Genomic DNA, 14611 nt, shown 5'->3' with positions numbered 1-14611 from the left:
CTCTCTCTCTCTCTCTCTCTCTCTCTCTCTCTCTCTCTCTCTCTTCCCTCTAAACTTTGGCCAAAAGTTCCCTGGAGCTCCCAAGAGCTCTTCCAGCTCCCTGGCCCCCTCTTTCTCTGCTTTCACTTGGTGTAAGGATGTTCCAATCTGTCTCTCTGGGGGAACTGCAGCTCTGGTCTGCCTGGGAGGGCAATCAGGAGGTGAAATTTGAGGACAGGCAGTTTGGACATGGGCCATAATGAGAATGGATGGTAACTGGTGGCAGGAGGGGCTTCTGTCTCCTTCCCAAACAACAATTGAGTTTCTAAGCGATTCACTTTGGCAGGGCACTGATCTTAACAGATGCCTGTAGGTACCTTGAGAGAGATTGGTTTTGATGGAAGCCAGAATGGATATTAATGTTTATTTGCTGTGGCTAGTGCTATTCACATGATAACTGCTTTTTCTGAGGGTTTTTTTCTTTATCATGCCAAAGCTTCAGACTCCAGCCCCTGAGTGGAAGATTGGTGTCATATCAGAGTTCCTTATTGACTTCTCTTGTAACCTTCCCGATACTAACTCAGTTGAAATTACCCGCCTCCTAGCCCAAATCCTGAATGACTTCCCCCGAGATTTGTCCCAAGTCCAATAGAGAGGGGAAGATCCATCGTTTTTGCTGGTGTCTTAGTCTTTTATTAAGACCGTCCTAACCCTTAACTCTGATTTCTGGGCTACAACAGCAGCTTTTTCTTCTATGCCTCACTCCTAGGAATCTCTGAAGGCAGAGATACACCATAACTCAGTTCCTCTGTGGACCCAGAGAACAAAAGAGCTTTCAACTTCCAGACACGTACTGAGTGCATTCAGAATCTCTCCTTTGGAGGCTGAAGACATGATTGGTGACGTGTTTTTCTTTTAACTCTTCTGAGAAGTCTAAGATTCTGTATCACTAGCTCTAATGACCTGCCCTATATCAAACTCTACTTCTCCCTTCTCTTACCCTTTCTTTTCCACTGAATGATCTCTTCCTTTCAGCTTTCACTAACTCTTCACCATTCCTCCCCCAATCGCTCTCTTATTCCCCTGGCTAAACCCTTTGCTTCTTCTTTTTGGTCACTTATTTTATTTGAAGCCAAACTTCTCCCTAGATATTTCTTGGCTTGGAAATCAATACTTTAAAAATAGTCAACATCAACTTCCTCTGTGAGTAAGGATGTGTTGTGGTTGGTGGCTCTGTATATCCGTCATAGATATCTTTCCTAGGCATTATCTAGCATATCCCAGCACCCACAGCATGACCAGGCAAATGGACCTGATCAGTTGACCCAGATTTGGACCCGTAGTCTACCAGAACTTGGAAGGCTGGAGAAAGCCTGGTTTGACCTTTTCATTTTCCTATTGCTGCTGTAATCCCCAGCTATGGTCAACTTACATTCCTCCCCATCCCCTGCCCTGAAAACAAGGGGGTCTCTATTGGCCCTTTACAAGCTTCTAAAACATGGCTTCCCAACCATAATCTTCCAATGAATCTCAAAGCCTTATCCAACTGATATCTAAGCCGGTTGCTGCCATCACATGCCCCTTTCCATGGCTTGTTGAGCATCCTAGACAGAAGAGGAAAGCTATGCCCATGGACATGGTGCATTTGCATGTACCAGATGCAAAGAAAAAAAGATGAAAATTTTTATTTCAAAGGAAAATGATGATATCTGCTAATAATTGTTATTTAAAGTACATTTGCACAGTTGAGAGAAATTCTAGTAAAATTTTAAATTAAAATACAGTAAAATTATTTGAAAATTCAAGTTTTAATGAGTATAATTGATGTGCTTGGTCCTTTAACCTATGGTCTCCACAGATCTTATCAGCAACTAACCTCTTGATCATAACTCCCATACATAACCCATTAGTGATTGGTACTTTTACCATCCTCTTGATCTCTCTCTCTCTCTCCACCTCCTCCCCCCAACCACCTCCAGCCCTGAGAAAATCAGGAGCCTCTAATCAGAAAAAAAACAAAACTACAGGGCACATACAGTCAAGGATGCTCACAAGAATTTTAAGGGCAGAGGGAGTAAGTTTTGGTTTTATGGTATGATCCTACTTAACATAAGTTACTCAATGGGACTAACTTTGGGCAAACTTTGAATCTGGGAGGCAGAGAAGCAGAGAGAAGAGAACACTAAATTTGGAGTCAAAAGCCCTGGATTCAAATCCTAGCTCTGTCACTTACTAGCTATACAATCAAGGGCAAGCTACTTCCCCTCTCTGGGCCTCAGTTTCTTTATTTGTATGATAAAGGGATTAGACACAGTAATACCCAAGATCTCCTCTGGCTCAACCATCCTTACTAGTGCCACCACAAGTTTATGTTACATAACCTCACCTGGGCCCTCACTGCTGTCAGGCAATTCTTTTACACCTCCCTGATCAGCTCACTATTCCATTCTCCATAGCTACTCTTCTAAAACTTATCATCCCTCCTCAAGCCTCCCATGGTTCCCCCTGGCTTCATGTTTTATTGAAAAAAATTGATGCCATTTGCTGAAAATTCCCTCTTCTCCCCTCCTCTTTACTCAGATACCTTCTGCCTCTACCTCCTCCTTTCTCCATGCCAAGGCCAACCCCTGCACAAGGGATCCCATTCTGCCCTGTCTTCTCCAGCAGATCTCCCTGCTCTGTCATCCCTACTCTCTCACTAATCTTTACTTTATCCCTCTCTTCTGGCTGCTTCCTTAACTGCCTACAAACATACCCATTTCTCCCCGATCCTCAATCCTGCCCCCCACTTGACCCATCCATTACTTCTGTTTATCCTCATATTTTTCCTCCTTTTTGTGACTAAAGTGCTTGAGAAGGCTATCTACAAACAGGTGCCTCCTTCCTTCCTTCTTTCTTTCCTTCCTGTCTTATTTTCTTTCTTCTCTCTCTTTCTCTTTTTTTCCTTCTTTTTCTTCCTTCCTTCCTTTCTTCTTTCCTTCCTTTCCTTCCTTCCTTCCTTCCTTCCTTCCTTCCTTCCTTCCTTCCTTCCTTCCTTCCTTCCTTCCTTCCTTTTTCTTTCTTTCTTTCCTGTCTTCTTTTCTTTCTTCTCTCTCTTTCTTTCCTCTCACTCTTTTCTTAACTCTCTATAGCCTGGCTTTTGACACCAAAATGTCTCTTTCCAGTTACTTATGATCTCTTAATTGCCAAATCTAAGGGTCTTTTCTCAAACTTTCATTCTCCTTGACCTCTCTGCAGCCTTTGACACTGTCAATCACTCTCTTCTCCTTAACACTCTCTTCTGTCTAGGTTTTCATGGCATTGCTTGTGCCCAGTTCTCTTAACTATCTCATTGCTCTTTTTCCCTCTCCTTTGCAGTCACCCCCATTAACCATGGCGTCCCCACATGGCTTGCTCCCAGACGATCTTTTCTTCTCCCTTTACACTATTTTATCTGGTGACCTCATCAGCTCATTGAATCATCAGATGATTCAATTAACATCTCTATGTTGATTCTCAAATCTACTTTTCTAGCTCTAATTTCTTTGTTGACCTCTAATCTCACATCTCCAACAGCCTATTGGATATCTCAAACTAGATATCCTAGAGACATTTTAAACTCAACACATTTAAAATTGAATTCATTTTATTCCTTCTCCCCAAGCCCCACCCCCACAAACCTTCTTCTCCTCCTGGCTCTCCACTATATTATAGCTGAAGGTACCCCACCTCTGGTCATTTGTCCTCACAATCTCCGTGTCATCCTTGTTCTCTCACACCCCATATCTCATCAGTGACCATGTCCTGTTGTTTCTATGTTTGTAACAGCTCCCACATATCTCCCTTCTCTCCCCTGACACTGCCATCATCCTGGTGCAGGCCCTCTTCACCTCACGCCTGGACCATTGTAATAATCTGCTGCTCGGTCTTCCTACCACAAATCTTTCCCTGCTCCAATACATCTTCTACTTGGCTATCAAAGTGATCTTCCTGAAACACAAGGTCTGACCATATGATGCTCTCTCTCTCTCTCTTTCTCCCCCCCCCTCTCTCTCTCTGTCTCTCTGTCTATCACACATACATACATACATACACACACACACACACACACACACACACACACACACACACACACACACCCCTACTCAATAAATTTCAATGGTGCCCTGTCCCCTCCAGGATTAAATATAAAATCCTCTGTTGAAAATTCACAGCTCTTCATAACCTGCCCCTCCACCTTTACAGTCTTCCTTTACTTTCCACCTTTTTTTTTTTAAATTGAGCTCTTTATTACCCCAGGGGTCTTTGCCATTAAAAGGTAAAACAAGGTACAGGAACAAGGAAAAGAAACCAAAGCAAAAGCAGAAGTGGTGTTAGAGCTCCCAAGAGTCACCAAGCTAGTCAATGTTGCGGAAGGTCCCAGATGGTGCAGAGCACCCAGGTACTCTGAGATCCACACTGGAACACTGGCTTCTTTGCTGTTTATTTTCTGAAACTGACACTCCATTGCCTGACTCAGGACATTTTCCATGGCTGCCCCTGTGTCAGGAATGCTCCCCCTTTTTGTTTTCTCCTCCTAGATCCCCCACCTTTCTTCAAGTCCCACCTAAAACCCTACTTTCCAATGGCAGCTAGGCAGCACAGGGGCCTGGCCTAGAGTCAGAACACTCATCTTCCTGAGTTCAAATGTGACCTCAGACACTTAGTAACTGTGTGAGCTTGGGCAAGTCACTTAACCCTGTTAAAAATAAATACATAAAATCTTACCTTTTACAAGAAGTCTTTCCTGGTCGCTCTTTAATTCTAGTATTTTCCCTCCGTTGATCTTTTCCAATTTTTTCCTGTATTTAGCTTATTTGTACATAGTAGTTTGCACGTTGTCCCTCCCATTAGACTGTGAGCTCTTTTGCCTTTGTGTCCCCAGCCCTTAGCACAGTGCCTGATACATAATAGGCACTTGATAAATGTTTATTTATTCTGATTGACAGTCCAGTAGTCTTTCTCCTATCTCCCCTCTCTCTATTCAGCATTTGGAAAACAGACAAGTACAGACTCATCTCACTAACAATAATAGCCACCCACTCAAGGCAAGTAATTTGTTGTACCAGAGGAGTAACAAAGGACATGGATTTTTGTCTCTGACACCAAGGTGATCCTTATTTTTACTGCCTTAGGGAGGGTAGGCTGGTCAAAGAAGGCTGTAGGCTAGCATGTCAAGAATTTATCTGCAAGCCTTCCTTAGTCATATCTCAGACACATTAGGGACCACAGGGAACTAGAAAGTGTTTATGTATGGAAGAGTTTGCCTCTGGGGTAGGGGGACTCACCGTCCATCCCCCTCCATCAGTGCTCATGTCACAGTAGACTTGGAAGCCTGAGGGGTAATGAGTGGGGAAAACAGAATAAATCCCATCTTCCTGCTGGCCGCTGGCATAGATGTCCAGACAATCTCTTGGGCGGGAGCCTGGAAGAAAAAATGGGGATAGAAACATTAGGATGGGGAGAAACATAACAGGGCAAGTTGGGAAGTTTTAGGACGTAGCTTCCTGTCTAGTCCATTGCGCTCTCTAGAAAGCAATTGAACCTTCTCCTGGGCTCTGCCTTCTTTTGTCTGTATGACAGTCTACTCTTGGGGATTGGGGCAGGAGTGTGTGTGTGTCTATGCTTGTGCGTGTGTCTGTGTGTAATTGTGTCTGTATCTATGTTTGTGTGTTTGTGTCTATATGTGTGTGTGTATGCATGTGTGTGTCTGTGAAGGACCAAGAAGATAAGATTGAACAATCTTCTGCAACGAACTGAAGTTCTAAGAGTGAACAGTTCTGAGGGGCAGGGAAGATTAATTCCCTTGAAAAATAGTTCTCAGCCCTTTGTCCTTGTTACAGGGCTATCTATGCAGCTGCTGCTGCATCTGGGGAATGAGAGCTGATCATTGTCCTCTGGGACAATCAGTCAGTAAACAGTTGTTTTTTAGTCATGACCAACTCTTTGTGACCCCATTTGGGGTTTTCTTGGCAAAGATACCAGAATGCTTTGCCATTTCCTTCTGAAGCTCATTTTACAGATGAGGGAACTGAAGCAAATAAGGTTAAGTGACTTGTCCAGTGTCACACAGCAAGTAAGAATCTGAGGTCGGCTTTGAACTCACAAAGATGAGTCTTTCTGACTCCAAACCCTCTATTTACTGCATCATGTAGCTGTCCATAGTAAACATTTATTTAGTAACCACCCAATGCTAGGCACTGTGCTAAGCACTGGGCATTCAAAGAAAGGCAAAAAAACAGCCTTGTTTTGATTTGACCTTGATTTGCCCACAGCTTAACATAAGATGTAGACTGGGGAGAGGAGGCCTCAGATACACAAGAAAGAATAAGCTTACTCACCGTTAGAACAGCCCCTCGGTCTGGCCCCCCTGGAAGGGACTTTTTGCAGGTCAGCCTTGATTCGAGGCCGTGCAGCCCCTCGATCTTTCTGCAGAGTGTCCAGGACATCACTGACAGAGCTCACCAGGTGGGCCATGTTGCTCTGGCTCTCTGAGAGGAGCTGTAGTGCCGGGGTGGGAAGGGAAAGAAGGAAGGACACCAATTCAGCTTGGGAAGAGAGCAGGCAGGAAGCACATAACAACACAATATCTTAGGCAGGGCACCTGGTAGAAAGGGCATGGGCTGTGGAGGCAGAGGACCTGGGCTTGGCTCTTGCCTCTACCTAAAGGATCTCAATCTCTCTGAACTTGAGTTTCCTCATCTACAGGACTTGACCACCCCCAGCTCAAAATTGATGATCCTATGGTCCCTCCTCACCTTTTCTTCTGTTTTTTTTTTTTATTAGTTTATTTATTTTTAGTTTTAAACATTCACTTCTATAAGTTTTAAATTTTCTCTCCCTCACTTCCCCCCCTCCACAAGACGGTAGGCAATCTGCTATAGGCTCTATATATACATTCCTAGTAAATATATTTTCACATTAATCACATTCTGGAAGAATTATAACAAATGGGAGAAACTATGAGACAGAAAAAAAGAACCTACAAAAAAAAAAACAAAAAAAGAAAATAGTCTGTTTGACTCTGTATTCAGACTCCATGGTTCTTTCTCTGGATGTGGATGGCATTTTCCATCATGAGTCCTTTGGAATTGTTTTAGGTCCTTGCATTGATAAGAAGAGCTAAATTTATTAAAATCAGTCATTACACACTATGGCTCTTACTGTGTACAATGTTCTCCTGGTTCTGCTCACTTCACTCAACATCAACTCACAAAAGTCTTTCCAGGTTATTCTAAAGTCCACCTGTTCTTCATTTCTTTAAGGACAATATATTCTATTATGTTCATATACCACAGCTTATTCTGCCATTCCCTAATTGATGGGCATCCTCTCAATTTCCAGTTCTTGATCACCACAAAAAGAGCTGCTATAAATATTTTTGTACAAATGGTCCTTTTCCCATTTTTATGATCTCTTTGGGATACAGCTCTGGAAATGGTATTACTGGGTCAAAGGGTATGCACAGTTTTGTAGCTCTTTGGGCCTAGTTCCAAATTGTTCTCCAGAATGGTTGGATCAGCTCACAGCTCCACCAACAATGAATTAGTGTTCCAACTTTCCCACATTTTCTGAACATTTGTCATTTTCCTGTTTTGTCATGTTGGCCAATCTGATAGGTATGAGGTGGTACCTCAGAGTTGTTTCGATTTGCATTTCTCTAATCAATAGTGGTTTAGAACATTTTTTCATATAACTATAGATAGCTTTAATTTCTTCTTCTGAAAACTGCCTGTTCATATCCTTTGACCTTCTCACCTTTTGTTAGAGCACTTTTAGGCTTAGCCTGAGACCTAGGGCTCTTCATTTGTAGATGGGGTTTGCCCAAGGTCACACAGGTAAATAAGTAAGAGTAGAATTAGAAACTTCCATTTTCTGACCCTGAACTTGGTGCTGTTTTCCCCTAGATCAGGCCACCTTGTATCATACTTATTTGTGTACATGTTGTATCCCTCCATTAGACTATAAGAAAAGGCAAAGGAAATGGTGAACCATTCCACTATCTTTGCCAGGAAAACCTCATATGGAATCGTGAAGAAATGGACATGACTGAACAACACATCAGACTATAAGCTTATTGAGGGCTGCTGCTTTTAATTTTTTTCCCTCTTTATATCTAAGTACCCAGAACTATACTTAGTTAATCTAACCCAGGCTAACTAAGCCTGAGGAGGAGGGACCGAAATAGAAGTAGCTAGAAAATGAATGAATCCATGGGTATAGCCCCTGACACAAAAACTCTTTTGGGGGGGCGGGTGTGCAGAGGAAGGCATTTATTATGATTCCCCTGAGGAAGTGGGTGTCATGCTCACTAGGAACACCCACAGTGATACAGAAGCAGGAGTGAGAAGCTCTTTTTTTTAAGGTTATAATTTTTATTTAAAATTTTTTATCATTTAAAAATGTTTGAATTCCAAATTGTCTCCCTCCCTCCAGCCCCTTTCCCACCTATTGAGAAGACAAAGCAATATTATACCCATTATACATATGACACCATTATTCCAACCTGTCTTTCCCCTTGTCTGGCCTGTGCATGATTAGTGTAGTAAAACATGCCTAGGCTCTTCTCACCCTGCAGTTGTACATTTGTAAAAGCCTGTAGCTTCTCTTTGTCTACCTCAGTATAAAACCTCACAGATCCTGACTTCCATGCCCCACTCTGGCTACAATTCTGGATAGAGTGAATTTCCAGGTGTGCAGCTTCATTTCCCAGAATTAGGACAAGATTGAGACCAGAGGGTAGCAATGAAGTGGAAATACACATCTCTTTGTATCTGCCTGTGTTTGTGTGCTGTTAACAAATACCATAGTTAGAGCAGAGGTGGCTGTGGTTAGTATTTCTGTTCCTTAAGCTTTGGAACCTAAGTAATCAACTCAAAGACTAGAAGTCCCTGAAAAATCTTCAGGAGATGAACCCAAGAGTCACACATTGTCTGAAGGCTTTCCGTCAGCTTCCTACTTCCTCCAGTATTTACTGATTCAATGAAGGGCATTAGAGAATGTTTTCAGGAACCCGGCAAATATTGAACTTAAATAGTCCCATCAGGTAACCTCTCTGAAAGACCCACTCAGCTTAAGTTCCTCATCTGTAATGACCCTCCTTTTCCTTTCCACTTATTCAAATAATACCAATTCTCCACAGCTGGTCTCCAGTGCATCTCCTCCACTAGACCCCTCCAGACACAAGCAATCCTCCCTCTTCTGAACTCCTGCCCCACAACTGGCACTAATCATGTTGGTCTGATGTTATTTAAAAATATTTCATGGGATCATAGAGTCTAAAGCTGAACTTAGAAGTGATCAAATCCAACCCCCTCATTTCAGTGACGAGATACCTGAGTGCCACAGACCAGATCCTAGAGATCCTAGTAGCTGCTCTGGAAATCAAATTTAGGTCTCCTGACTCCAAATCCAGTGTTCTTTCCCCTCTCCTATGTTTACCTAAACTACACTGGAAGGTCCCTAAAGGCAAGGACTGCATCTCCTAGCTCCTCCTACATAGGAAGTACTTAGGCTCCATAGCCTAATCCAGAAGGTGCTCAATAAATGTCCAGTTTCACAAGAGCCAATGGCTTTCCTCATCCTTCCTAAACTTTGCTTTCCTACTCTATCCCAATTAATTAACCAATAAGCATTTATTAAGTACCAACTTTTCAGCAGCTTGCTAGGCATTGGAGATACAGAGCAAAAGTGAAAGTCTCTGCCCTCAAGGAGGTTATCTTTCAGGAAAATCAACATATTAATGTATGTCCTTATGCATTCCTGATGATATCAAGCCCCTTTACCAAAGGCCCTAAGAGAAAGCAAGAAAATCCCCAGACTAAGTTCATTTTTTAAAATTATAGACTGAGCATTAGAAGGGGTCTCTGAGGTCATCTAGCCCAACTTCTTCATTTTACAAATGAGGAAACTGAAGACTGGAAAGGTTAAGTAATTTGCCTAAAGTCATAGGTTGCAAGCTCTAGAGGGAAATTTGAACTCAGATCCTTTGACCCCAGAGTCAGGGCTCTTTCCTCTTCACCACACTGGCTTTTATTATAAATATGGAGTTAGGTTCAAGAGAGGGGGAGAAGGGCCAGGTATTGGTTTGTGGTTATAACTGAGAAAAAATCCTACTAAGCCCTTGGCTTAGGAATCAGAGCCAGGGTACTTGTACCTCTGGATTTTTAAAAATGTTTTCCTATTTATTAACTCATTGAAATCTCACAACATATCCAAGAAGGAAGGAAATTTTGTCACTAACTCGTGGTTGTGACCTTGGGCGGGTCACTTCTCCTCTCTGGTGCAAACATCATTATGCCCATGTTACAGAAAGAGAAACTGAGGCCTAGATAGGAGAAAGGACTTGCCTAAATTTCTATAGCAAAGTAATGGCAGGGCTAAAAATTTGAATAAAGGTCCCATGATCCTCTTTCTGGAGTTCTATCCATCATTCCATGTGGAATGTAATAAATAACAGATGTGGTGGTTTGCAAACTTTGAGGGAACAAAATATTTATGTGACCATGGGCAAGTTACTTAACTTGTGAGAATACCAAACAACCCTCTAAGAGGAAATTGCTTGATCAGTATAAATGGAGGGAGTTCCTATCCCTGGAGTTTGTTTGGCCAATGAAGTCATAGATCTGAACAAGAAAATAATCTTATAGCTCTGTCCTAAGTGAGCCATTGTTATTTTGGCTTTTTTTTTTTCTTTTTGGAGGGACAATTGGGGTTAAGCCCAAGGTCACACGGCTAGTAAGTGTTAAGTGTCTGAGGCTGGATTTGAACTTAGGTCCTCCTGACTCCAGGGCCAGTGCTTTATTCACTGTGCCACCTAGCCACCCCAGCCATTGTTATTGTTAGGAATGATGCCCACCCTACCTCCTTACCTCTATGACCTTGGGCGATTCACTCAACTCTTCTGGACCTCACCTTCCTCATCTGTGAAATGGAAGGATGGGGATAGACAGACTACTTCTAAGGTAGCTGGCCATCTCTGATCCCATGAGCCTATGATCATTATCATTGTTCCTAGCAAATGCAAAACTTCTTCTTTCCATGGCATTTCTTCAAATGCCCCTGTCTCCAACTCACACTGTATGACCTTGGGCTAGTCCTTTTGCTCCACTGGTCCTCAGTTTCCCCCTCTGTAATGTGAGGAAGGGGATTTGCACTTAGATGGTCTCTAAATTACCTTCCCAGACCTAGGTCTGTGATTCTATGACCAACAGTAGCATTGAATAGACTTAGGGAGTCTGGTTTTTGTTCTCCATTCTTCTGGCCAGAGGAGGCTACAACACACTTGACAGGAACCGTGAGTACAGGCTCAGACCTCAATTCTGAATGAGGAAGAAGAATTCACAATAAAGCCGCAGCCTGCTGGGGAGTTCAAGGGGAGCTTGCCACGTTTTCAGACCCGTGTCGGTCATTTGGAAGATAATAGCTTATTTGAGAAAGGGAAGTAGAAATGTACTTGGGCTGGAAAATTTTTTTTAATGTTTCTCTAGTTTGTCCAAAGGCAATAAGACGACAATTCTTTCTGTTCCCCTGCTGATTTAACCTTAGTGAGGGAGGTTATTCAGCACTGTGCTGAATTTAGGGGACACAGAACCATGTGGAAGAAAGGGAGAAGGAAGCGGAGGAAGACAGCCAGATTGCTCATTGTGTTCTGTGGCTGTGTCTTGGAGACTGGCCTCATCTGAAGACACCAGTGGCGAGGGCTGCATAGGAACAGAGCAAGAGTTCAGGCTCAGGGAGTTGGGAAAAGCTTAGAAAGTTGGCCAGATGCTTTTGCAAATGGACAGCTGGGGGATGATGGGCAAGGAGATAGGCTGTTGGCTGAAAACCAACACGCTTGGGTTAATGTCTACACCTGGTTATTGGCATGACTGGTAATGAGACTTGTTATGAAGAATAGCATGAGGTGTGTTTTGCCTTAAAGTATACAAAGCTCCCTACATTCACTATCTCTTTTCAGCATCACAAGAATTCTGTGAAGGAGATGCTACCTGCCCATTTTGCAGATGAGGAAACTGAGGCTCATAAAAATTAAGTGATTTGTCCCTGGTCATACAGATAGTAAGTGCCAGGTAGGATCTGAAACCAGAACTGAGTGCTGCCCTTGGAGTCAAGTGAATTAGCATTTATTGAACACTTATTATGTGCCAGGAAATGTACTAAGTGCTGGGCATACAGAGAAAAGCAAAAATAGCTCTTATCCTCAAGGAGTTTACATTCTGATGGGGGCGGGGGGATGTATGTAAGTAGGCATACAGAAGAGATGGAAGGGACTTTCAGAAGGGAAAGCAGTAGCAGCTGGGGGGACTGGGAGAGGGCTCCTGCTGAAGGTAGGATTCAGTCTCGAGGGAAGGCAAGGAAGGTAAGAGTTAGAAGTGGGGGGGAGGTGTATACTAGGCATGGGGGACAGCCAATGCAAATGGAGATGACAAATATACCAGAGTTGCTGGACCACAGAGTTCATGGAGGGCAGTTAGGAAGCCTGGATATGTGGGAAAGAATCAGGTAATGAAAAGTTTTAAATGTCAAACAGAAAATTTTATATTTGAACCAAGAGGCACTGGGGAGCCAATAGAGTTACTGAGTAGTAGAGGGAGGGAGAGAGTAACATGGTCAGACCTATACTTTAGAAAAAGCACTTTGATGACTTACGGGGAGGATGGATTAGTGGGGGGATAACCACAGCAGGGAGTCCAATTAGAAGGTTATTGCAATAGTCCAGGTACAAGGTGATGAGGACCTAGACCGGATTGGGAACTATGTGAATGAAGAGAAGAAATCATGTGTGAGAAGTATTGTAAAGCTAGAAATGACCAGATTGGGCAACAGGAGTGAAGAGACACTGGCTGTGTGACCTTAAACAAGTCACTTAACTTCAGTTTCCCCAGCTGTAAAATGAGAGTCATAGTACACAAACTCTCAATGCTCTCTTTCCAAGACTCCAATTGCAGAGAAGATGGAGGAACTCCCTGTTCCCAATAAAATCATACATGTCTGGCCAAGAAACAGTCAAACAAAAACCCTTGTAGTGTTTCTGACCAAGGTTGTTTGGGGGTTTAAATGAGATGGGCATGTGAAATGATCAGTAAATCTTAAAGCACCTCATAAATGCCAATGGTTATTAACATTATTAGTTTAAGTCAAATCCTGGCTGATGGTGGGACCCTACTAGGAAGAGCAGAATATATGCAATTAACACATGCCTATGACATTCATGTCCTTTCTCTAACAAGTAGTAATGATTTAATGAACTAGGGAGGGACTCAAAACATGGGTTAGTGAGTTGTATACAATTTTGTTGTTGAATCGTTTTTTTCAGTCCTAACTCTCCATGACCTCATTTGGGGTTTTCTTGGCAAAGATACTGGAGTGGTTGGCCATTTCCTTCTCCAGTTCATTTTACAGATGAGGAAACTGAGTCAAACAGGGTTAAGTGACTTGGCCAGGGTCACACAGCAAGTAGGTGTCTGAGGCCAGATTTGAACTCAGGAAGATGAGTCTTCCTGACTCCAGATCTGGCACTCTATGCAATATGCCCCTTAGCTGCCCTGCTGTATACAATGCTTTTTTTGCCAAAATTTTAAAAAGGGGAGGGGAATCTACATCTGTATGTTGACTTATTTCATCAGTAAGCAAAGACTTTAGATGCTCAGAGCAGTTCTATGCAAAGACCTTAGATGCTCAGAACAATTCATCCTTAGCCTTGGCTTCATCAAGTTGCCTACTCTTCCTGGGTCTTGGATTCCTCATCTACAAAATGAGGGAAATGGACTAGACATCTCTCCACTGAGCCACCAAAGGAGTCTATGGGCTTCACCAAACTGTCACAGGGGGTTCATGACACAATCAAAATTAAGAAACCTTAGACTAGATGGACTTCTAACTCTAAATATTCTAATCCACACAATCCCATAACCCTCTTACCCCACCTCTATTCTACTGTCCAGAACATAGAACCCTCAACTGGGAACTCCTACTTATGCCTCTTGGTGCCCAACTTGGCCTCAATTCCATTATCTGCTCCCTCCCACTTTCTGCTTTCTTATCTCCTTTCTCCTTCTTCTTCTGCTCCCTTCCCTGCCATACCTTATGCTCTCAAGGCCAGGCTCTCCCTTCTTTACTCTGATATATTCATTGTATTAATGTGTGAATGGCAGAGGGCTATGGGAACACCTCAGAGACTTCCCTTAGAGTTCCTATGTGTGTTTGGAGATGATGCTAATTTGGCCTTCCTTTCATATCAATTGGTATAAATTAAAGAAAATAATAAGGATAGGATATTACTGAAGTCTCCAATGCATTAGAGCTTTTGCAGACTATGCCAGTGGGGTGATAGGAAGTGGCAGTAAGTCACTCTGGTACTAAGATGGAAAAGCCTGAGTGTGAGCCTGGCTGTGGACTTGTCTGTCATTCTAGGACAAACCTAGCCAAAGGTGGGGAGGCTCACTAGAAGGCTGGCCAAGAAGTGATGAGGTTTGAACAAGTATGGATTAGGTTGGTTACATCAAGCAAAAATATAGGTATATTATGCAGCATGGTGGTGCAGTGGACAGAGTGCTGGTCCTAGAGTCAGGAAGTCCTGAGTTCAAATCCAGACTCAGTCAATTTACTAGGT

At 42.9% G+C, this 14611-nt stretch overlaps 1 protein-coding gene across 2 annotated transcripts in view; it reads right to left on the bottom strand.

Moving 5' to 3' along the window:
* The window catches only part of FIBCD1 (fibrinogen C domain containing 1), a 67186-nt gene that overhangs the window by 30182 nt on the left and 22393 nt on the right, over positions 1 to 14611 (bottom strand). For both annotated transcript variants that reach the window (XM_069069601.1, XM_069069602.1), the window contains 2 exons: positions 6339 to 6498; positions 5286 to 5422 (listed from right to left, as the gene is read on the bottom strand). In XM_069069601.1, coding sequence (XP_068925702.1) covers positions 5286 to 5422; positions 6339 to 6498 — 297 coding nt within the window. The remainder of the gene's footprint in view (positions 1 to 5285; positions 5423 to 6338; positions 6499 to 14611) is intronic.

This window comes from Petaurus breviceps, unplaced genomic scaffold (genome assembly GCF_028583685.1).
Source record: "Petaurus breviceps papuanus isolate PSGF00001 unplaced genomic scaffold, PetGlider_PUasm1.0 90779, whole genome shotgun sequence".
In the NCBI taxonomy this organism is placed as follows: domain Eukaryota; kingdom Metazoa; phylum Chordata; class Mammalia; order Diprotodontia; family Petauridae; genus Petaurus; species Petaurus breviceps.
The sequence above is the reverse complement of the archived record's forward strand: the minus strand, read 5'-3'. Positions and strand labels throughout refer to the sequence as shown.